We start from the raw sequence: 25,021 nt of genomic DNA, 5'->3' as shown, positions 1-25,021 counted from the left end.
AGGGTGAGAACGATAAGGAGATATTACCATGTAATTTGGACAGACTAAGTAAATTGGCAAATGCATGGCTGATTTAGTTTAATGTGGATAAACACATCACATGCATTGGCATTATTCATCTGAAATGTCATGTAGAAACACAGAAGATGCAAGCAAGAGTAGGCCATTCGACCTCTTGAGTCTGGTCAGTCATCATCATAATGAAAGGAAGTGCATTGAGCTCAATACCCTAGTCCTGCCCTCGTCCATATCCCTTGAAACATTTCACCACCTGAGCTACGTCTACCCCCTTCTCGAAAGCACAACATTTTTTGGCCTCAACCACTTTCTGTGCAAGTGAATTCCACAGGTTCACACTCTCTGGGTGAAGTAATTTCTCCTCATCTCTGCTAAAAGGTTTACCCTTTGCTCTTAATCTACTTGTGCCCCTCCACCCTCCCTCAATCAGGACCATCCATCCTGCATCTACCTTGTCTACTCTTGTTATAATTTTATAGCCTTATATGAGATCCCCCCCTTCATTCTTCTAAACTCTAGTGAATATATCTCCCCTTATCTGTCAGTCTTGCCAGCCCAGGAATCAATTTGATAAACCTTTACCGTACTTTCTCCATAGCAAGAACATCCTTCCTCAGATGAGTCCAAAACTACACACAATATCCCAGGTGTGGCCTTTCCAATACTCTGTATAATTACAGCAAGACACCCTTGTTCCCATATTCAAATCCTTTTGCTCTGAAGGCCGATATACAGCTTGCCTTCTTTACGGCCTACCGCTCCTACACACTAACTTTCAGTGGCTGGTGCACAAGAGCACTCACATCTCTTGAATATTCCCCTCCCAACCAAATAATAATTTGCCTCCCTATTTTTGCAACCAAAATGAGTAAGCTTAAAACCTCTGAGATACAAACCCGGAAGAGAAATGCTTCTGGCAGATATCTTATTCCAGCTATTGCTACTGGAGAAGCATATGGTAAAAGAACTAGATATAAAGATTCATCAACAAGTGTTGAAACTAGTCAAATTATGGATGAGACCAGCAAAACAAAGAGGGACAAATGTTCTCTCAGCAAGTGATGCAAGGACGGAGCTATCTAGCTAACACGCTACTTACCTGGTACCCTAACCCCCTATTCATGTGGCACCCTACCCTCTGAGCACCCTTTCATCATACCCGAATTCTGTACTAACCTTTTTGGCAGCGGCTGTCAAACTGCATGTGAGGGTCTTTTAATCTCGCAATATGGCAGCCAGCTGCCATGAAAATCGGTATGGTCCCTGACAGTTCTGAGTTAGAAAAGAAGTCAGAATGGGGCTGCATTTTTGAGAGTGAGCTGGGTGGAATCTCCTATCAGAAATGCAGGGCTCGCTACTTTTGAAAATTTGCTGCTCCTCAGAAAATCTGGCCCAATGTGCCTAGGAATGGTTCCATCAGACTCTAGAGTGACACATAGAACTCCTCTAGTCAAGGAGAGAGGTAGACAGAAGACAGGAAATTACAGCCAATTAATGAATAAATGAATGACTTTTATTATCATGTGTATTTTACAGTGAGAAAAACAGTTAAATAAAGTGAAAAGGTTTCCATGGTCATCATGATCCAGCACCATTTTGAACAGTTTAAGAATAAGAAGAAAAGAAAAATATAGCTTCAAGCGAGCGCATCGGCTCCGAGCCAACTCAACATCAACGACACCTTTGGGACCGTCTACACCAGACCCAACCAATGTTGATGTCTTCAGGTGCCATCTTTTGTCTCTGGGCTGATTCTCCTCTGCCACTACCTCGTTGTGACCTACTCTGCACCCACCAATTCAAAGTCACATCTCTTGCCACTGGGCCCATCTCGTTGATGTTGCCACGATGCCCTTCCACCACTGCTGGATCCAACCGAACTGGAAGTTACCATCTTTCGTCACTAGGCCTACCTCACCAGCGTCGCCTCCGTTGCTGTAGCAGCCACAGATTCCAGATGCTGGGTCCAGTGCTCACCCCAGAAAAGTAAGTAAGGGCTCACTCACTCTCTCTACGAGGCCCATGCTGGTCTCACTCTGGGCCACGCTGGGCCCAATCACTGCTGCCAATGCCGTCCAAGCTCAGGGCAAGAGGCAAGTACAGGATAAGAGAAGAAAAGGAAACAAGAAAAGATAAAAAAAATCGTGGATGATCCCTAGAAGCCCTACTCCATTGCCATCTTTTTGTGTCATAGGGAAGGTGTTAGAAACAATCATTAAGGAACTTATAGCTGGGCAATTATAAAACCTCAATGTATTTGGGATCAATCAGCATTGAATTCTGAAAGGGAACCTAATTAAATAAGTTCTTTGAAAGACTAGCATGCACTGTGGATTAGGGGGAACCTGTATATGTTCTGTGCCTGGATTTCCAGAAAGCATTTCGCAAGGTGCCTCATAAAAGGCTATTGTGCAAAATGGGAACTTGAGGCGGAGAAGTAACATACAGCACAAACAGAAGTTTGGATAGAAGTGAAAAACAGAGAGTATCTCAACAAACCCTTTTCTGATTGGCATGATGTGATGAGTAGGGTCCTTTGGGATCTGTGCTGGAGTCTCAACTTTTTAAAATAACTTAGGTGTGCAGAATGAAGACAAAAAAGCTACATTTTTAGATGACACAAAGATAGGTAGAAAAACAATGTGTGAAGATAACGTCAGAAGGTTGCAGGCGCATGTCGATCATGGAGAAAAATATAGGGGCAAAAAGCTGGCAGATGGGCTATAACGTTTAAAATGTGAAATTGCTTATTTTAGCAGAAAGATTTTTTTAAAAGCAGAGAATTTCATAATTAGATTATGACTGCAGAATTCTAAGGTACAGAGGGATCTAAGTATTCTAGTGCATGAGTGACATTGAACTAGTATGTAGATACAGCAAGTAATTAAAAAGGCTAATAGAATGCTATCCTTTATTATGAGAGGAACCTGAATAAAAAGCGAGGATGTTATGCTTCAGTTACATAGGGTATTGCTGAGACAGTGCATCGAATGTCGTGTGCAGTTCAGGTGCACATGTATTGGAGGAAGTTCAAAGAAGTTGACAAGACTGATACCTGGAATGAGTGGGTTTCCTATGAGGGAAGTTTGGACAGACTGGGATTGTTTTCAGTGTAAAAGAGTGAGGGGTTATGGGATTATGTTGTATAAGGTCTTGAATGGACCAGAATCCTCAACCTCACTTCCTATCATCACTGTGGCTGTACCCCCACCTTGTAGACTGCAGCAGTTCACGAAGGCAGCTCAACACCACCTCTTCCTGGACAATTAGTGTTGGGCAGTGAATTCTGACCTTGCCAGTGACACTATCACCGTGAGAGAGAATGAAAAGAATGCCTCAAAAGACTAAATTAGAATAACAACAGTACCTGTGCAGACAAGATGGTGGCAGAGTGAGATGCTATAGCTGGACCTCCTCTGCTCTGCTCATCCTTTTTATCTCTTTCTTTTTGCTTTCATAGTTTTAATTTTTACTTACCAGAGGTGAATGGTGGAAACCCGTGGGAGTTGGCATGGGGCCAGCGATTCCTGGAGGCGAGGCCCAGTGTAGGCCAGTGTGGGGGCAACAAGCCCAGGAGAGTCCCAGGGACTAGTGGAGCAGAGGCCAGCAGAGGGCAGCAGCAATTCCCTAGGGGACTGCATGCGAGGCCTCCAGGATTAAATTTTTTTTAACAGGCCCTTTAGCCCAACAAGTCCACACCGAACCGTGGAGCATTCTGCCCAGACCCATCCACCTACAACCCTAAATAAAGGCGGCAGAATGGCATTGCTAGTCAGGGCTAGTATAGCAGCTACTGAAAAGCAGTTCGAGAATGATATGTCTACAGAGTCGGTTTGGGTTGAGGTCAGGAACAAGAAAGGAGCAATCACTTTGTTGAGGGTTTCTTACAGATCCCCTGATAGTTGCAGAGAACTGGAGGATCGGATTGGGAGGCAGATACTGAAAAGGTGCAAAAGTCACAGGGTTGTAGTCATGGGTGACTTCAACATTCCAAATATTGATTAGAAACTTTTTAGTTGTGATAGTTTAGGTGGAACGGATTTTGTCCAGTGCATTCAGGAAGGATTCCTGACACAGTACGTAGATAGACCAACAAAAGGAGAGGCCACTTTGGATTTGGTGCTTGGCAATGTACTGGGCCAATGAACCATGTTAGTCCTGTTAGTAGGACAGCATTTTGGCAGTAATGATCATAACTCTGTTACTTTTACCATAGTCATGGAAAAAGATAGGTACATACAGCAGGGTAAGGTTTATAATTGGGGGAGGGGTAATTATAACTCTGTTAGGCTCATCCCCTCCCCCCACTGCATCACAAAACCAGCCCAGCTCATCCCCACCTCCCCAACCTGTTCTTCCTCCCACCTATCCCCTCCGCCCACCTCAAGCTGCTCCACCGTTTCCCACCTACCAACCTCATCCCACCTCCTTAACCTCCCTGGACTGACCTATCCCCTCCCTACCTCCCCACCTACACTCTCTCCACCTATCTTCTTTTCTCTCCATCTTCGGTCCGCCTCCCCCTCTCTCCCTATTTATTCCAGAACCCTCTCCCCATCCCCTCTCTGATGAAGGGTGTAGGCCCGAAACGTCAGCTTTCGTGCTCCTGAGATGCTGCTGGGCCTGCTGTGTTCATCCAGCTTCACACTTTGTTATCTTCCTCTGATTCAGTCTGTTTATCCTCAAGCTGCTAATCGACATTGTTGCAAGCTGTCACTATAGGCTATCTGGCAGGCAAGTGGGACTAGTTTAGTTTGGCAGTATGGCTGGTGCGTACTACTTGGACTGAAGAGTATATTTCAGTGCTCTATGACTCTATGTCCAGGGACCATCAGCTTTTGATTCCACAAAGCACAGTATATAGCGCAACTTGATTCCTCAAACTGCAGACTATTCTCTCCCCTCACAGCTCAATGTGGACCCTCTCCCCTCACAGCTCCATGTGGACCCTCTCCCCTTCACAGCTCCAAGTGGACCCTCTCCCCTCATAGCTCTGAGTGGACCCTCTACCCCTCACAGCTGGTGTGGGCTCTCTCCCCTCATAGCTCTGAGTGGACCCTCACCCCTTCACAGCTCCGAGTGGACCCTCTCCCCTCACAGCTCCGTGTGGACCCTCTCCCCTTCACAGCTCTGAGTGGACCCTCTCCCCTCACAGTTCAGTGTGGACCCTCTACCCCTCGTAGCTGGTGTGGACTCTCTCCCCTCACAGCTCAGTGTGGACTCGCTACCCCTCATAGCTCGGTGCGGACCCTCTCCCCTCACAGCTCCGTATGGGCCCTCTCTCCTCACAGCTTGGTGTGGACCCTCTCCCCTTCACAGATCGGTGTGGACCCTCTCCCCTCACAGCTCCGTGTGGACCCGCTTCTCCTCACAGTTCGGTGTGGACCCTCTCCCCTCACAGCTTGGTGTGGACCCTCTCCCCTTCACAGATCGGTGTGGACCCTCTCCCCTCAATGCTCCATGTGGACCCTCTCCCCTCACAGCTCCGTGTGGACCGTCTCCCCTTCACAGCTCGATGTTGCTTTATTAATGTTTATCTTTGCAAATTTGCCTGGACTTGGGAATGCTAAACAGCCTCCTCCTGTTAGTATCAGTTATAATGGGAACTGCAGATGCTGGAGAATCCAAGATAATAAAATGTGAGGCTGGATGAACACAGCAGGCCCAGCAGCATCTCAGGAGCACAAAAGCTGACGTTTCAGGCCTAGACCCTTCATCAGAGAGGGGGATGGGGTGAGGGTTCTGGAATAAATAGGGAGAGAGGGGGAGGCGGACCGAAGATGGAGGGAAAAGAAGATAGGTGGAGAGTAGAGTATAGGTGGGGAGGTAGGGAGGGGATAGGTCAGTCCAGGGAAGACGGACAGGTCAAGGAGGTGGGATGAGGTTAGTAGGTAGGAGATGGAGGTGCGGCTTGGGGTGGGAGGAAGGGATGGGTGAGAGGAAGAACAGGTTAGGAAGGCAGAGACAGGTTGGACTGGTTTTGGGATGCAGTGGGTGGAGGGGAACAGCTGGGCTGGTTGTGTGGTGCAGTGGGGGGAGGGGACGAACTGGGCTGGTTTTGGGATGCGGTGGGGGAAGGGGAGATTTTGAAGCTGGTGAAGTCCACATTGATACCATTGGGCTGCAGGGTTCCCAAGCGGAATATGAGTTGCTGTTCCGGCAACCTTCGGGTGGCATCATTGTGGCACTGCAGGAGGCTCATCTCCTAGCCGAACTCGTCCTCACCCTCAACAACTTCTCTTTCGATTCCTCCCACTTCCTACAGACTAAGGGGATGGCCATGGGCACCCACATGGGCCCCAGCTATGCCTGCCTCTTTGTAGGTTACTGGAACAGTCCCTCTTCCGCACTTACACAGGCCCCAAACCCCACCTCTTCCTCCGATACATTGATGACTGTATCGGCGCCGCCTCTTGCTCCCCAGAGGAGCTCGAACAGTTCATCCACTTCACCAACACCTTCCACCCCAACCTTCAGTTCACCTGGGCCATCTCCAGCACATCCCTCACCTTCCTGGACCTCTCAGTCTCCATCTCAGGCAACCAGCTTGTAACTGATGTCCATTTCAAGCCCACCGACTCCCACAGCCACCTAGAATACACTTCCTCCCACCCACCCTCCTGCAAAAATTCCATTCCCTATTCCCAATTCCTCCGCCTCCGCCACATCTGCTCCCATGATGAGGCATTCCACTCCCGCACATCCCAGATGTCCAAATTCTTCTAGGACCACAACTTTCCCCCACAGTGGTCGAGAATGCCCTTGACCGCGTCTCCCACATTTCCCGCAACACATCCCTCACACCCCGCCCCCGCCACAACCGCCCAAAGAGGATCCCCCTCGTTCTCACACACCACCCCACCAACCTCCGGATACAACACATCATCCTCCAACACTTCCGCCATCTACAATCCGACCCCACCACCCAAGACATTTTTCCATCCCCACCCTTGTCTGATTTCCGGAGAGACCACTCTCTCCATGACTCCCTTGTTCGCTCCACACTGCCCTCCACACCCGGCACCTTCCCCTGCAACCGCAGGAAATGCTACACTTGCCCCCACACCTCCTCCCTCACCCCTATTCCAGGCCCCAAGATGACTTTCCACATTAAGCAGAGGTTCACCTGCACATCTGCCAATGTGGTATACTGCATCCACTGTACCCGGTTGGCTTCCTCTACATTGGGGAAACCAAGCAGAGGCTTGGGGACCACTTTGCAGAACACCTCCACTCGGTTCGCAATAAACAACTGCACCTCCCAGTCGCAAACCATTTCCTCTCCCCCTCCCATTCTTTAGATGACATGTCCATCATGGGCCTCCTGCACTGCCACAATGATGCCACCCGAAGGTTGCAGGAACAGCAACTCATATTCCGCTTGGGAACCCTGCAGCCCAATGGTATCAATGTGGACTTCACCAGCTTCAAAATCTCCCCTTCCCCCACTGCATCCCAAAACCAGCCCAGTTCGCCCCCTCCCCCCACTGCACCACACAACCAGCCCAGCTGTTCCCCTCCACCCACTGCATCCCAAAACCAGTCCAACCTGTCTCTGCCTCCCTAACCTGTTCTTCCTCTCACCCATCCCTTCCTCCTACCCCAAGCCGCACCTCCATCTCCTACCTACTAACCTCATCCCACCTCCTTGACCTGTCCGTCTTCCCTGGACTGACCTATCCCCTCCCTACCTCCCCACCTATACTCTACTCTCCACCTATCTTCTTTTCCCTCCATCTTCGGTCCGCCTCCCCCTCTCTCCCTATTTATTCCAGAACCCTCACCCCATCCCCCTCTCTGATGAAGGGTCTAGGCCCGAAACGTCAGCTTTTGTGCTCCTGAGATGCTGCTTGGCCTGCTGTGTTCATCCAGCCTCACATTTTATTATCCTCCTGTTTGTAGTCATTTTATTGTATTAAAATTTGACAAAATTACTCGGTTAAAAAATGTTTGAGCATACATTTTGATCGTAAACCTGCGCCATGCTCTCCTGAAACATCTTCCATTCAAATTCACTTGTCTCCTTCAACAATTCCAGCATGTTTTTCAAAGCTGCTTCATCGTAACCCCTTCCAACTCGCTCATCAAGTTGCTGCACCAAAGCTTTTGACCTTTCAATTCTTTTACTCATGAATTGTAAATCCTGTGGGACACAATGTTGAAAATATAAAGCTGTGATCATTTCAACTGCTTTTTCATTACTATTGCATTACCATCGTGCATTTCACAGCCTCATGACTTCCCAAAGCTCTTTGCAGCCAATTAAAAACTTTTGAAGTATAGTTACTGTTGTAATTTTGGAAACCTGGTTGTCCATTTCTGCACGGTAAGATCCCACAAAATACAATGGAATTATGAGCAGTTATCTGTTTCAGTGATACTGATTGAAGCTTTGTCCAGGATGCCAGGGAGAACCCTACTTCTTTGCTTTAAGCGTGGCGATGGGGCCGTCTACATCCATATGAGAAAGCAAACTAGACTCTCTGTTTGGCTTCTTACCCAAAAGAATAGCATTTCTAGCAGTGCAGCACTCCCTCAATACTGCTTTGAATTGTTAGTCTCGATTATTATACATTCAAGTTGGACATGATGCCTCACATTTCAGCCTCAGGAGGAAGAGTGTTACCCATTGAGTCACCGTCTGGTGCAATGTACTGCTCCCATGATGATGCTCTGGGTTTCACATGGTGAACCATTCTCAGGCAAAGTCAGAAGCCACACGACACCAGGTTACAGTCCAACAGGTTTATTTGAAATCACAAGCTTTCGTAGCACGGCCCCTTAGTCAGGCGCAGTGAGAGAGAAGAGCACAGAGTAGGCAGAGAGATCAAAAGATCATACAAATGGTGTGAATGCAATGTCAGATAATAAGTCTTTGTGGGTGACCAAGAGTGTGACAAAAATGATGTGTAAAGTGTCAACAGCTGAATAACCAGTGAAGGGATGACCTATAATCCAATTAATTGAGGCAGAGAGACAATTACAAAAAATTAAAAATAAGGTGGTGCTAGGGACAAACTAAATGATTGGAACCGCATGCCAAATTCAAAACTGTACAAACTAATTAAAGTAAAGAGATCATAACAATTTATCAAGGTGATGTTGTCAAAACAGGATGGTAAGGAAGATTTTACAGATACAGAACAGGGTGGTCAGGTCACCTGTAGGCATATTGGGTGCAAGTCTGGTCCCCGAGCTTCTGTTGCAACACTACAGGTTTCTTACCGAAACTCAGCACCGGTCGAACCAGGAAATTTCCCCGTCAGAATGGATGTTTTGGCACTCCACACCAGCATCCCCCACCATGACCAGTGCTAAACACCAGATATATTAACGACATTTTCTTCCTTTGGATTCATGGCGAGGAATCACCGAAATGACTACATAGCAATATCAACAAGTTTCATCTTACTGGCAGACATACCATGGACTACTCCTCAGAATCAGCTTCATTCTTGGACACACGCATCGCCATCAAAGACAGGCACCTCAGTACCTCACTTTACCGCAAGGCCACAGATAACCTCATGATGCTACAGTTCTCTAACTTCCGCAGTAAACATATTAAAAAAGCCATGCCCTACATACAAGACCTGTACATACGCAGAATCTTCTAGATGAGGAGGATTGGAAGAGACACTCAAAGATTTTGAATGACGCCCTCATAAGAATGGAATACAATGCTCAACTCACAATTGCCAGTTCTGACATGCCACAGTGAAAAACCGCGGCAACTCCTCAGAGATTGGACACAGGATATGACTGATAGAGTACCCTTCATTGTCCAATACTTCCCAGAGCGGAGAAAAAAACACCATCTTCTTCGCAGCCTTTGACAACCTCCAAACTTTAGACAGACTGCATTCATAGCGAAGCAACCAGCCTTCAGGACAACATCGACTTCAGCACTACACAACCCTGCCATGGCAACCTCAGCATTACATGTCAGATCATTGACATGGACACTACCATCACATGTGGAACACCACCCACCACATACACAGCAGCTACACATGTGATTCAGCCAATGTTGTCTATCTCATACACTGCAGCCAAGGATGCCCTGAGGCATGGCATATTGGTGAGACCATGCAGACGCTACAACAACAGATGAATGGCCAACAGGCAACAATCGCCAGACAATGATGTTCCCTCCCAGTGAGAGAACACTTCAGCGGTCAAGGACATTCAGCCTCCAATTTTTAGGTAAGTGTCCTCCAGGGTGGCCTTCAAGTTACACAATGCAGAATCACTGAGCAGAAGCTGAAGCTAGGTCCTGAACCCATGAAGACAGCCTCAAATGTGATCTTGGTTTCATGTCACACTCCATGTGACCCCACCACACTGTTCTATATCCATAAAATCTACCTTAACTACTTTGTATAGTTTTGAATTTGGCATGTGATTCTAATCATTTAGTTTGTCTCCAGCACCACCTTATTTTTAATATTTTTTAAATTATCTCTCTGCCTCATTTAATCAGATTATAGGTCATCCCTTCACTGGTTATTCAGTTGTTGACACTTTACTCACTGTCTAACACTCTTGGTCACCCACAGAGACTTATTGTATGACATTGCACTCACACCATTTGTATGATCTTTTAATCTCTCTGCCCTTGATCTCCCTGCCTATAAACTCTGTGTGTGTATGCCCTGGTCTCTCACTGCACCTGACAAAGGGGCTGCACTCCAAAAGCTTGTGAGATTCTAAATAAACCTGTTGGACTGTAACCTCATGTCGTGGTACTTCTGATTTTGTCCACCCCAGTCCAACACTGGCACCTCCACATCATAAAAAGGTTTGCTGGGTGTGGAACTAAAGCCTTCAGGACAGGAAGGTAGAACATTGGGAAGCGTAACACATGGATGATAAACTATGAAACAATCTGCTGCACTGCCATCATTTACCTTGCTCTGCTGCTCACTCTGTAGCTCCAGCTGCTGATTCAGGTGTTGTATTTGTTTGCACAGCCCGATGTTCTGAGCTGCTTCTTCTTCGTACCTTTCCCAAGAGAATATTACACAATAGTTATACACCTTTTTTCAATAAAGATTCATTGAGGCATGAAGAGAATGCTTTATAGGAGCTTTCACAAACTGCTTACAACATCAATTGGCTCGTCATCTCCTGAACTGAATATTCCTCAGAGAGCAGTGCTGAAATGGTGCTGAGGCTGAATCATCTGATATAGATATAGACAACTTGTCATGTAACCTATAGATTATAAGATCGTAAGAAAAAGGAGCAGGAGTAGGCTATTTAGCCCATCAAGCTTCCTCTTTCATTTGAGTAAATCATGGCTGATTTGACTTCATTTTCATGGCATTTTCCTGGCATTTTCAGGCATTTTCCTGCCTCACCACATAACACTTTCCTCCCTCGCTGATCAAAGACCTGTCAAACACAGGCTTGAATATCTTCAAAGATCCAACTTCTACTGCTGTCTATGGAAAAGAATTTAAATTACTAGTGAATGTCTCAGTGAAAAAAGTCCTATTCATCGCCATCTAAATTGGGAGACCTCTTATTTTTATACTGAGCTCACAGATTCTAGACCCTGTGCAAAAGAAAACATCCTCGCAGCCTCTATCCCACTGAGCCTCTATGTGTTTCAATAAAATCACTGCATATTCTTGTGAAATCCATTAAAGAGAACCTCAATCTACTCAGCCTTCTCTCAACTTCTCTGAGCTACCTCTAATTTTGTTTTATTCATTCATGGGATGAGAGTGTCACTGGCTAGGCCAGCATTTATTGTCCATCTCTGATTACCAAAAGGACAGTTAAGAGTTAAACACATTGCTGAGGGTCTGGAGTCAAATGTAGGCCAGACCAGGTAAGGCTGGCAGTTTCCATCCCTAAAAGACATTAGTGACTCAGATGGGTTTTCCAGTAACTGGCAACAGATTCACGGTCATCATTAGACATTTAATTCCAAATTGTTACTAAATTCAAATTTCAGCACCAACTGCCATGGCAGAAATTGAACCCAGGTCCCCAGAACATTAGCTGGGTTTCTGGATTAACAGTTCAGCAATAATACAACCATCATCTCCCAAACTACCTAATGCATTCTCAAGGCTGAAGGGGATAAGTAACAGGAGCTTTGCTAACATGCTCACATCCCAAACAAGAAGGAAGCAGGTGGAAGGTATGTTGATGAAGGTGAAATTGGAACCCACCATATTCTGAAATGCCCTCCATATTAACAGGCTTACTCAGATTGGTGCATTTATGGTGCAATCCTTTTTGATCTGATCTACCAGTCCTGGAACTCAATTTCTAGACAGTTATTAGACGAGGCAGAAGGCTGAGGTATCTTCGAAGTGACATCTGGGTGGTCAGGACAGGCTAAAACCACATCTAATCTGTTTTACTGACCCAAATAATACACCAAGTAAAACAGTGGTATTTACATTGTTTGTAGCTCAGTCAAGGTAGTCTTTACATCTTGCACTTCAAGCCAAGTTGACATGAACTGTTTTGAAGGTTTTGTCACAGGATGATGCGCAGTCAGGAGCTCAGTGTGTCTGTCAGCAATCAGTGTTTTCAGTCTCTGGATCTCCTGTTTTTTTCTCTCAATTTCTCTGTTCAGTACGATGACCCTGCAAATGACAATGGGAATTATCAGAGATGCAGTCGGAATAGACAGCAGAATCAGTGTAATCATTACCTTATATCTCTAACCCTGTCTAAATGTCCCAAGTCTAGGTTTCTCTAAGGTCTACAGACACATTCTACCTGGGTAACCAGGATATTTCATTTTGGGATTTAGCCTTTTGTCCTTCATCAATATCAATCACCATGTGAGGAGACTACAGCTCAGCCTAGTTGTTGAAACATTGTTTACAATCAGACCACACAGAAGGATTAATCTTACCTCTGCTGGTATGCTGAGGCCAAGAGGATAATCTGATTACTGGTGGATTTATTTGTGTTTATGAATTGAACCGGTTTGTGAGTTTCCAATTCATTTCCCAGCTGCTGTGTCAGAGGTGACCAAGAGTCGTGACCCTGTGAGTCAAAGCAAGAAGGTAATTTACGATCAGTCACCTTCGAAAATTCCACAATGACTGCTCATTAGATGTTGGTAACTGTAGAATGTAAATATTGTGGAGCACACAGCCATGTTCCAATATCAGTCTCTTCTAGGGTTTAAAATTTCAAACTCTCCCAACAAGCCCTTACTTACCTGATAAGGCTGAGCATGTCTTGAATCATAGAATCCCTAGAGTGCGGAAGCAGGCCTTTTAGTTAACTGAGTCCACACCAATCCTCCTACCCAGACCCACACCCCTACCTGTAACACTGCATTTCCAATGGATAATCCACCTAACTTACACGTCTTTGGATAGTGGGATGAAACCAGAGCACCTAGAGGACTCCCACACAGACGCAGAGAGAATATGCAATCTCCACACAGATAGTGGAATCTGAGGCCAAGAGGATAATCTGATTACTGGTGGATTTATTTGTGTTTATGAATTGAACCGGTTTGTGAGTTTCCAATTCATTTCCCAGCTGCTGTGTCAGAGGTGACCAAGAGTCGTGACCCTGTGAGTCAAAGCAAGAAGGTAATTTACGATCAGTCACCTTCGAAAATTCCACAATGACTGCTCATTAGATGTTGGTAACTGTAGAATGTAAATATTGTGGAGCACACAGCCATGTTCCAATATCAGTCTCTTCTAGGGTTTAAAATTTCAAACTCTCCCAACAAGCCCTTACTTACCTGATAAGGCTGAGCATGTCTTGAATCATAGAATCCCTAGAGTGCGGAAGCAGGCCTTTTAGTTAACTGAGTCCACACCAATCCTCCTACCCAGACCCACACCCCTACCTGTAACACTGCATTTCCAATGGATAATCCACCTAACTTACACGTCTTTGGATAGTGGGATGAAACCAGAGCACCTAGAGGACTCCCACACAGACGCAGAGAGATTATGCAATCTCCACACAGATAGTGGAATCAAACCCAGGTCCCTGTGGCTGTGAGGAAGTGGTGTTAACCACTGAACCACTTTTCCATGTCCCCCAGTTAAAATTCAGTGCCCCATGATCAGGAACATTCATCAGCATACACTAGCACAGAAATAACCCTGGTCCATCAAATGCTGTGAAGATTACAAAACTTGGACAGGCCACACAGCCCATCTAGTTTCTGCTAGTATTTATTTTCCACAAAAGAAACATTGTAATCCAATGTATTCCCAATGTTCCTATATCACCTTCTTCAATGGCTTAAACTAAAAACTCACATTTTTATAGCACTTTTTCAGAACATCAATTCTTCCTAAAGCACATTATAGTCAAGGAAGTAGTTGAAACATTGTCACTGTTGAGTACAGAAAAATCTCACAAACAGCAAAGTTATATCATGAATGGATGATTTGTAAACAGAGAAATAAGTATTGTCCAGGTCTTCAGGGAGAAATGTTCTGTTTTTCCTTAAAATAGTGGTCATGTGGTTTTCATGTCCAGCTGAGTGGACAGGTAGGGCCTTAGTTTAACACCTTATTCAAAAGGTAATGCATGTGTCAGTGCAAGGTTTCCTCAGTATCACTCCTCCAATAGTGCGGTGCTCCCTCAGTGCCACCCTGACAGTGCAGTATGCCCTCAGTATCACTCCTCCAATTGTGCAGTGCTCCCTCAGTGCCACCCTGACTGTGCAGTATGCCCTCAGTATCACTCCTCCAATAGTGCAGTGCGTCCTCAGTGCCACCCTGACAGTGCAGTATGCCCTCAGTATCACTCCTCCAATTGTGCGGTGCTTCCTCAGTGCCACGCTGACAGTGCAGTATGCCCTTAGTATCACTCCTCCAATAGTGCGGTGCTCCCTCAGTGCCACCCTGACAGTGCAGTATGCCCTCAGTATCACTCCTCCAATAGTGCCGTGCTTCCTCAGTGCCACCCTGACAGTGCAGTATGCCCTCAGTATCACTCCTCCAATAGTGTGGTTCTCCGTCAGTACCACCCTGACAGTGCAGTATGCCCTCAGTATCACTCCTCCAATAGTGTGGTTCTCCCTCAGTACCACCCTGACAGTGCAGTATGCCCTCAGTATCACTCCTCCAATAGTGCCGTGCTCCCTCAGTGCCACCCTGACAGTGCAGTATGCCCTCAGTATCACTCCTCCAATAGTGCCGTGCTCCCTCAGCGCCACCCTGACAGTGCAGTATGCCCTCAGTATCAGAGATAATGGGAACTGCAGATGCTGGAGATTCCAAGATAATAAAATGTGAGGCTGGATGAACACAGCAGGCCAAGCAGCATCTCAGGAGCACAAAAGCTGACGTTTCGGGCCTAGACCCTTCATCAGATTCAGAGCTACCTCTGATGAAGGGTCTAGGCCCGAAACGTCAGCTTTTGTGCTCCTGAGATGCTGCTTGGCCTGCTGTGTTCATCCAGCCTCACATTTTATTATCTTGCCCTCAGTATCACTCCTCCAATAGTGCGGTGCTCCCTCAGTGCCACCCTGACAGTGCAGTATGCCCTCAGTATCAATCCTCCAATAGTGCAGTGCGTCCTCAGTGCCACCCTGACAGTGCAGTATGCCCTCAGTATCACTCCTCCAATAGTGCGGTGCTCCCTCAGTGCCACCCTGACAGTGCAGTATGCCCTCAGTATCACTCCTCCAATTGTGCAGTGCTCCCTCAGTGCCACCCTGACTGTGCAGTATGCCCTCAGTATCACTCCTCCAATAGTGTGGTTCTCCGTCAGTACCACCCTGACAGTGCAGTATGCCCTCAGTATCACTCCTCCAATAGTGCGGTGCTCCCTCAGTGCCACCCTGACAGTGCAGTATGCCCTCAGTATCACTCCTCCAATAGTGCAGTGCGTCCTCAGTACCACCCTGACTGTGCAGTATGCCCTCAGTATCACTCCTCCAATAGTGCAGTGCGTCCTCAGTACCACCCTGACAGTGCAGTATGCCCTCAGTATCAGTCCTCCAATTGTGCGGTGCTTCCTCAGTGCCACGCTGACAGTGCAGTATGCCCTCAGTATCACTCCTCCAATAGTGCGGTGCTCCCTCAGTGCCACCCTGACAGTGCAGTATGCCCTCAGTATCACTCCTCCAATAGTGCCGTGCTTCCTCAGTGCCACCCTGACAGTGCAGTATGCCCTCAGTATCACTCCTCCAATAGTGTGGTTCTCCGTCAGTACCACCCTGACAGTGCAGTATGCCCTCAGTATCACTCCTCCAATAGTGTGGTTCTCCCTCAGTACCACCCTGACAGTGCAGTATGCCCTCAGTATCACTCCTCCAATAGTGCGGTGCTCCCTCAGTGCCACCCTGACAGTGCAGTATGCCCTCAGTATCACTCCTCCAATAGTGCGGTGCTTCCTCAGTGCCACCCTGACTGTGCAGTATGCCCTCAGTATCACTCCTCCAATAGTGCGGTGCTTCCTCAGTGCCACCCTAACAGTGCAGTATGCCCTCAGTATCACTCCTCTAATAGTGCCGTGCTTCCTCAGTGCCACCCTGACAGTGCAGTATGCCCTCAGTATCACTCCTCCAATAGTGCCGTGCTCCCTCAGTGCCACCCTGACAGTGCAGTATGCCCTCAGTATCACTCCTCGAATAGTGCCGTGCTTCCTCAGTACCACCCTGACAGTGCGGTATGCCCTCAGTATCACTCCTCCAATAGTGTGGTTCTCCCTCAGTACCACCCTGACAGTGCGGTATGCCCTCAGTATCACTCCTCCAATAGTGTGGTTCTCCCTCAGTACCACCCTGACAGTGCGGTATGCCCTCAGTATCACTCCTCCAATAGTGTGGTTCTCCCTCAGTACCACCCTGACAGTGCAGTATGCCCTCAGTATCACTCCTCCAACAGTGCGGTGCTTCCTCAGTGCCACCCTGACAGTGCAGTATGCCCTCAGTATCACTCCTCCAATAGTGCAGTGCTTCCTCAGTGCCACCCTGACAGTGCAGTATGCCCTCAGTATCACTCCTCCAATAGTGCGGTGCTTCCTCAGTGCCACCCTGACAGTGCAGTATGCCCTCAGTATCACTCCTCTAATAGTGCCGTGCTTCCTCAGTGCCACCCTGACAGTGCAGTATGCCCTCAGTATCACTCCTCCAATAGTGCAGTGCTTCCTCAGTGCCACCCTGACAGTGCAGTATGCCCTCAGTATCACTCCTCCAATAGTGTGGTTCTCCCTTAGTACCACCCTGACAGTGCAGTATGCCCTCAGTCTCACTCCTCCAATAGTGTGGTTCTCCTTCAGTACCACCCTGACAGTGCAGTATGCCCTCAGTATCATTCCTCTTTCAGTACAGCTCACCTTGGTACCACTGCTGTGACTGTGCAACTGTCTCTCTCAGTACTTGCCCCTTTGACGCTGCAGCCAACCTTCCCTCAGAATGCCCCTCCATATGAGAATGCACATTAAGAGCAGGAGCAGGCCACTCAGCCTGCGAGCTGATCTCATTGGAACCTCAAAGATGCATTCCTACTCTTGATAAACATTTGTCCTGTTGATTAGCAATATTCTATCTACCTCTATTTTAAAAATACACAAGGAATCTGCCTGTAACAATTTTCAGGAAGAGAGTTTCAAAAACTTGTTACCATCTGAGAGGGGGAAAATAATTCCTTTAACACTGTTTTAAATGAGTGATCCCTGGTTCTTGATTCTCCCATACAAGGAGGCATCCTCTCCAAATGTACCCTAGCAATACCCCTCAGGATTTTAAATGTTTCAATCAAGATTCCTCTTTATCTTCTAAACTTCAGCAGGTCCAGGTCCAGTCTCTCCAACCTTTCCTCATTAGACAGCATCTCCCCAACATACCTGTCTCTGAACTGGGTCACAATGCTTCAGCCAGGTGACCAGTACTGTACCAGTATTCTCGATGTGCTCACCAGTACCCTGTGTAACTGAAGTTTTCCTTATTATTTACTGGACCTGCACACTGACCTTTGTGATTCATGCACAAGGAAACCTTCATCCTTTTACATCTTTTTGTCACATTGTATTCTATTTATCACATCCTGGCCCAGTCATTCAAGCTATCTATACCCATTTTAGCCTACTTCTGCCCTCTTCACAACTTACATTCCTGCCTATCTTTGTGTTATCTCCAAATTTGCCAACCATATTTCTATCCCTTCATCTAAGTCATTTTGATCAATTGTGAACAACAGAAGTCCCAGCACCACCCCCTCTCATGTGAGGCATACCTCACATTCTGACTTGCTAACTTGAAAAAGATCTATTCATGCCGACTCTATCCTTCCTATTAGCCAGTCAATCTCCTATCCATGCCAATATGCTACTCCCCACCCCATAATATTTTATTTTCCACAATAACGTTGGATGTAGTGGCTTATCAAATGTATTTTGGAAATCAAATTTCAGTGCCCCCACTGGTTCCCTACATCCACAGCATGTGGAAAGAACTCCAACAGATAGATCAAACATGATTTTCCTTTCACGTACCTATGTTGACCCTGTCTGATTACCCTGAATTACCCAAATGCCCTGTTATAACTTCTTTCATATTGGATTCAGCTAAAATTATCTTCCCAACAGATCTTAAGCTAATTGGCCTGCAATTTCCTGCCGTGTGCCTCCCTCCCTCTGTGAATAAAAGAGTTACATTTGATGTCTTCCAATCTAATGGGACCTTTCCCAAATTCATGGACTTTTGCAAAATTAAAAACAATGCATCAATTATCTCATTAGCACTTCTCTTAAGCCCATAGGATGAAATGTATCAGGACCTGGGCACCTGTCAGCCTGCAACTCCCCAATCATTTACTCATTACAACTTTTCTAATGAGTGTGATTTTCCGGACTTCCTCCCTTTCTTCTATTTTCTGATTTGTCGCTGTTTCAGGGGTTTTCTTTGCATCTTCTATAATGAATACTGATCCAAACTACCTTGACAATTCATCTGCCATTTCCTTAATTTCCATTATTCATTCTCCAGTCTCACTTTCTACAAGCCTGATATTCACTTCTAATCTTTAAACATTTCTATAAACTCTTAATATGTGTTTTCATATTTTGAGATAGGTTTTTCTCATACTCAGTTTCCTTTCTATTAATTTTTTGGTCATTCTTTACTGCTGTTTAAATTGTTTGCAATCTTTTGACCTGTCATCTGTCTTTGCAATATTACATGCTTTTCTTTTAGTTTGAAATTCTCTAGTTTCTAGTTAACCATGGATGATGGATCCATTCCTTTGATTTTCCTTTGCTCATCGAAATGTATCCATTCTGTATATTATGAAATATCCCCTTAAATATGTTTCGCTGTATCTCTATTAACTTGCCCTTTTACTTAATTTGCTAATTTGCTTTAGCTGGCTCTGCTTTCATGGCCCTCATAAGTCTCTTTGCTTAAATTTTAAAAAATAATATCAGACTCAGTCGTCTCTCCCTCAATCTGAATGTGAAATTCAGTCATTTTATGGTCACTTCTACCTTGGCATGCCTTCACTGATATGATTAAATTGCAATTTATCTCATTACATGATACCAAATCTAGTATAGCCTACTCTCTGGTTGGATCCAGAACAGGCAGTTCGAAGAAACTATCCCAAAAACATTCTATGAATTCCTCAACTAGATCACATTTGCCCAAATGACTTTTCTAGATGATATTTAGATTAAAATCTACTGCTGGTTCCTTGATGTTTGTCATGTACTTTTCTAATCTGCACTCAAACACAGGACTTTAATTCAGTAAGTTTGCAGATGACACCACGTGATAAAATACATGGAAGAAAGCTTTGGATTTCAGGATTACACAGAAGGGCCAATCAGATGTGCACAACAGTGGCGAATGGAATTTAATACTGAAAAATGTAACGTGATGCTTTTTGAGAGAGATAACAAAGCAAGTGAGTACACATTGAATGGTAGGACCTTAAGAAATTTGATTTGATTTGATCTGATTTATTGTCATGTGTATCTAAGTACAGTGGAAAGCTTTGTTTGTGAGCAGTACAGGCAGATCATAGTAAGCAAGGACACACAGATCATAGGGTTTAAAAATCTTGGACAGAGTGAGGCGTACAGGTTACACTGCAAAGGACGTGCATGAAGCAAGATCAACATTAACAAGATCAACATGATTTGAAGTTAGAGAGTCCATCATCAGTTTAATAATGGCAGGGAAGAAACTGTTCTTGAACTTTTGGCATTCAAGTTTCAGTATCTTCTGCCTGATGGAAGAGGTTGTGGGAGAGCATTACTGAGGTGGGATGGATCTTTGAAGATGTTAGCAGCAAATGTAAATGGAGTCCATGGACGGGAGGTTGGCTTCCATGATGATCTAGCTGTGCATACAACCTTCTGTAGTTTCTTACAGTCCTGGGCAGAGCAGTTGCTATACCAGGCTATTAGGCACCTGAATCATATGCTCTCTATGATTCATCTGTAAAAGGGTAAGGTTCTTTATGGACATACCAAATTTCCTATGCCACCTGAGGACGAATAGCATCAGAGAGACTTTGGTATGCATAATCATAAATCCTTGAAGGCAACAAGACAGGTAGATAAGACAGTTATAAGTTCATGTGGGACACTTGCCTTTATTGGCTGAGGCATTGAATTCAAGAGCAAGGAAGTTGGAATGGAACTGTACAAGACATTAGTTAGACCATAGCTGGAGTACAGTGTACTGTTTGCTCGCAAAAGTATAGGAAGAGTGCAATCTTGAGATACATCGTACAGGTCTGCAAAGCTCATGTTAATGCTTGAATCACCAGTACCTGATTGACTGTTCAATTTCAGTAATGCTGTCTGTCGTGATGGTAATGAGATCAACCAGATGGACCTAAGAGATTAGGAGTTACCTGATTGGGGCTGTTAATCTGATCCAATTAGGGAGCCCTGACTGACTGATAAGAAGAGAGGTATCAACATCCTGTTCTCGCCAAGAGCTAGCTCGCAGGGAGCTGGATCAGTGTCAAGGACTCTCCACGTGTAAATAAAGAGTAACATGGACATGGCATAGTGGCTGCTGTGAAGCTATTTCACTCTCCTTCTGCAGTCATCATCGTAACAGTCACAAATTATTTTTCTCTTTTAGACCTGATGATGTCAACTTGTTGTATGTTAAGTGATTCATCAGAGTCATTTGCTACCATTTCTCAGGTAGGATCCCTGCCTTCCCCTTGTGTTCCTTTTTTTTGGTAAGGTCTCCAACAATATTTACTGTCATATTTATGTCTTGTCCTTTGGCATTGTTCTTTCTACTGGTTCTGCTACAAGTATTTCTTCTTCTTTTAATATTACACCCAGGGAAGAGGGATGAATATCTCTATTTCTTTTGAACGCCTTTGGTAAGTCACAGCAAATGTTTTTAATTGTTCTAGTGTGCAGCTATATCACACTTTAATTAAAACATGCTACTAGTCAATACTAAGTCCTAGTTACAAGTTTTCCTTAAGTGAAAGCAGGAGGAATTTTATTCCTTACTATCACCAAGAAAAGTAATAAAATATGACATCAAACACACAAACATAGACAGGTTTACAGTTTTAAAAGGAGAAGGTAATAGGAAGGTGACAAATGTTCAGTTTTTAAAAATTCTGAGAGTCCTTGCGTTTTGTTTTAAATCTGAACCCACAACCTCAGCAGTATCACAAGTTGCAGAAACCTCCAATTCATGGTGAATAGATGTTACCTGTGCTGACTATTTAGATGTTTAGAAGGAAACTGGGAGAGTGAGCGAATCTTTCAGTCCTTGCTGTTATCGATGTCCCTTCTCTACTCTGTTGGCCTGAAATTCACTTGTGAGTCCCCATGCCTGGCATTGTTGTCTTGTTCAAGCTGGATAATCGCCAGGCAACTTTTATCCAAATATTTGAAACTTCCAGAATGATGTAAATCAAAGATAAGAGACAAGGGTTTCTTCACAGTTGGTTGGGTTTCGGTACTTATTGATCAAATGATAAATTCAGCTTGGACCATCTTTGCCTATTTTAAACTGGTTTCATGAACTTGGCTGAATCTGGTCAGATGATTTCAGTAGCCACTTTAAGTTAGCGTTTCCTCCTTCTTTAAAAAATATGAAAGTTCATGAGAGTCTCGGATGTTACAATCAGATCTGGAAATTGGAAATTAATAGTGTGTATTTTACAATGATTATGACATTTGTAATATGTTGTTCTTATTTTGCCTGGATTGCCTGTTGCCATAATGCAAAACCTTCTCTTGTCTCCTATTATCACAAATCAGCTGATCATTGGCAACTTCAGAGCTTCTGCATATGTTGCTGGCTTTCTTGAGAGTAAGTTTGCCCTTTCTCATTAGATGTGCCCTCTTGACTGGATGCCTATGCCTAAGACATTCTTATCTGAGAAGATTTTCAAATTCAAATGATTTATCAGAGACTAATCAATGTTCTCCATCTCTCAGAGCTCTGAAGTTGAATGCAAATTGTTTATGTGTAATATTGTTACAGTGTGTCTTTAAAGCACTTAAAATCTCTTCTCAAGGTTCCTTGCTCCTCAGTGAGGTCTAGGCTACACTCCAGTTGAAGAAGTTTTTCTGGAACACTGATAACAAGTTTTATCAATATTATCACTGATGGTCCAGTTGTATTATCAGTGGACTGTTAACCCAGAGATCCAGATAATGTGAGATAACAAGGTGTAGAGCTGGTTGAACACAGAAGGCCAAGCAGCATCAAAGGAGCAGGAAGGCTGATGTTTTGGGCCTAGACCCTTCTTCAGAAAAAATTTCTTTCCTGCTCCTCTGATGTTGCTTGGCCTGCTGTGTTCATCCAGCTCTACACCTTGTTATCTCAGATTCTCTAACATCTGCAGTTCCTACTATCTCTGACCCAGATAATGTTCTAAGGACCTGGGTTTGAATCCTATCATAGCAGATGGTGGAATTTGAATTTTTAAAAAATCTGCAATAAAGAGTCTAATGATGGCCATGAAACCATTGTTGATTGTTGGAAAAACCCATCTGGATCACTACTGTTCTTTAGGGAAGGAACTGCCATCCTTACCAGGTCTGACCTACATGAGACTCCAGACCCACAGCAATGTGGTTGACTCTGAACTGCAATTAGGAATGGGCAATAAATGCTTTGCCAGCAACACCCTCATCCTGTTAATGAATAAATAAAAGAAAAATTTAACCTGTCAATGTTTCAAAGTTTTCCCTATAATAAATACTAATTTTGTTTTATATTTCTATCCATTTCTACAGCAGCAGAGAGTAGAAAATTCACAGTAAATCTGGCCCACCCAGCTATTGAAAGTTACATAAATCAACACAATTCCTGTTGGCCATTTCTGACATCTTGTTTCAATAATGTATTTAATGGCTTCCAAAACTAAAATGAAAGTGTTAACACAAGTTGGTCACAAGTGCAGTTCAAGAAATACTGAAAATGTGAAACAAAGAGAAACCTGGAGATATTCAATCAGGCAGTGATCTTTGAAAGACTCTCAATCCATCAGTCAATATTTCGAGACTGTAGATCTCAACATGAGGATTCTTGTTGACCTATTCATCAGCTCTTGTGTAGTTATTTTAGTTTGCTCTGTGTTATGTTTTATCACTCACAGTTCTATTATGAAACCTATTTTGAGCCGCCTCCAGCTGATCTCACTGTCCCTCCAGTATCTGATCATTTGTATTGAATCGCTGAATCCAGGCCATTGATGTGAAATTGAAACTGTCGTGACTTTAATAATGCCTCCTGTGATTCTGTGCTTGTCCCCATCTCCAGCTGGACGCAGCCCCTCTAGCCGGTACTGACCCATTTTTGCCTTTTACCTAATTTCATCCATTTCCAGCATTTATCCTGGATTCGCAGTTTTCAATTTAATTAACAGCCTTTCATTTGGAACTTTGACAAAACTTTCTGGAAGTCAAAGATTGCCTCTCAACTATTAATTTGAGAAGTGCCTTTGTACATTTTATAACACTAAAGACGCAAAATAATGACAAGTTGTTGTTATTGCTTTTTGTCAAAACCTCAGGATAAGACCTGATTGATTAGTGAAGCATGTGAATCTTTGGAATTCTTAATAGCTAAGGATGGATGCTCCATCAATGAATACATCCAAGTCTGAGGTTGACAGATATATGGTCTCTCAGGAAATTAAGGAATATGGGCCAGACTGGGAACTAGAGTTTAGGCAAATGACTAGCAATGATTATGCTGAACGGCAGAGCGGTCTCAAAGGAATGTAGGGCCTACTCCTGCTCTTGTTTCTTATGTTCTTAATGTTATCAGTTTACTTGTTACACACAGGGCATTATTCACTGTAGAAGTTGTGAAGCGGATTCTGAGCTTTACTTTTCCCTGCCCTCTCTATCAGAGTAACCTCTCCAAACAGCAGAAAAGATTTTAGCATTGTTATCAATCACTTTCATTTCTAAACACACTGACTGTGATTGCCATTTAGTGCTGAGTTATCAATGCATTGACACTGTTGACTGATCTGTGCTGCAAACCAAATTGCTGAGCAAACACTTCAGATCCTGCAGTGAAGGGCTCTTTAGTTGTGGTGAGTACTTGTTTGAATGAGTGTGTGACTGTGTATGTGAGAGAGAGTGTAGCGAGTACATTGCTATACATGTGAAAGGCTGCAGTGAGTAATTGCTCTATGAGTGGGTGTGATACTGTCTGAGTGTATGAATGCCTGTATGTGAGAAGACCATAGTGAGTGCTTTGCCATGTGTGTGTGTGTGTGTGTGTGAGACTGGTGATTATGTACTGTTTGATAGCATGTGGAAGAGGCAAGTTTTAGTCACAGTGATGAGTATCCCAATTGTGGATTGGCATACATGCAGGAACTCCATTCAGAGGTGAGATGGTTGACCAGGTGCAATAGTGAGGCAACCTATTAATTGGCCATGTGCACTCCTAGGCTCGGCTAATTGTATGGCAAGGCTGGGCAGAAAGTTACTGAACCCACCAGATGGTCACGGTCGAAGGTCTTGCTGCTACATTCAGACTGTACCTGGCCAGGCATCCACTCCTCGTGAGGCAGTTTTGTCATTCAACCCA

At 44.7% G+C, this 25,021-nt stretch overlaps 2 protein-coding genes across 2 annotated transcripts in view; one reads left to right on the top strand and one right to left on the bottom strand.

Moving 5' to 3' along the window:
- LOC125459153 (lamin-L(I)-like) overlaps positions 1–13,150 on the bottom strand; it is a 41,593-nt gene extending 28,443 nt beyond the window's left edge. The window contains exons 1-5 of the mRNA XM_059651841.1: positions 13,145–13,150; positions 12,902–13,035; positions 12,438–12,626; positions 10,929–11,022; positions 7,979–8,161 (exon numbers count right to left, since the gene is read on the bottom strand). Of these exons, the coding sequence (XP_059507824.1) occupies positions 7,979–8,161; positions 10,929–11,022; positions 12,438–12,626; positions 12,902–13,035; positions 13,145–13,150 (606 nt within the window). The remainder of the gene's footprint in view (positions 1–7,978; positions 8,162–10,928; positions 11,023–12,437; positions 12,627–12,901; positions 13,036–13,144) is intronic.
- Positions 1–25,021, top strand: part of LOC125459128 (ras association domain-containing protein 8-like) — a 160,783-nt gene that overhangs the window by 22,142 nt on the left and 113,620 nt on the right. The window contains exon 3 of the mRNA XM_059652074.1: positions 1,555–2,004. The gene's annotated coding sequence lies outside the window, so the exon portion shown is untranslated. The remainder of the gene's footprint in view (positions 1–1,554; positions 2,005–25,021) is intronic.

Source organism: Stegostoma tigrinum, chromosome 17 (assembly GCF_030684315.1).
Source record: "Stegostoma tigrinum isolate sSteTig4 chromosome 17, sSteTig4.hap1, whole genome shotgun sequence".
Taxonomy (NCBI): domain Eukaryota; kingdom Metazoa; phylum Chordata; class Chondrichthyes; order Orectolobiformes; family Stegostomatidae; genus Stegostoma; species Stegostoma tigrinum.
The sequence above is the reverse complement of the archived record's forward strand: the minus strand, read 5'-3'. Positions and strand labels throughout refer to the sequence as shown.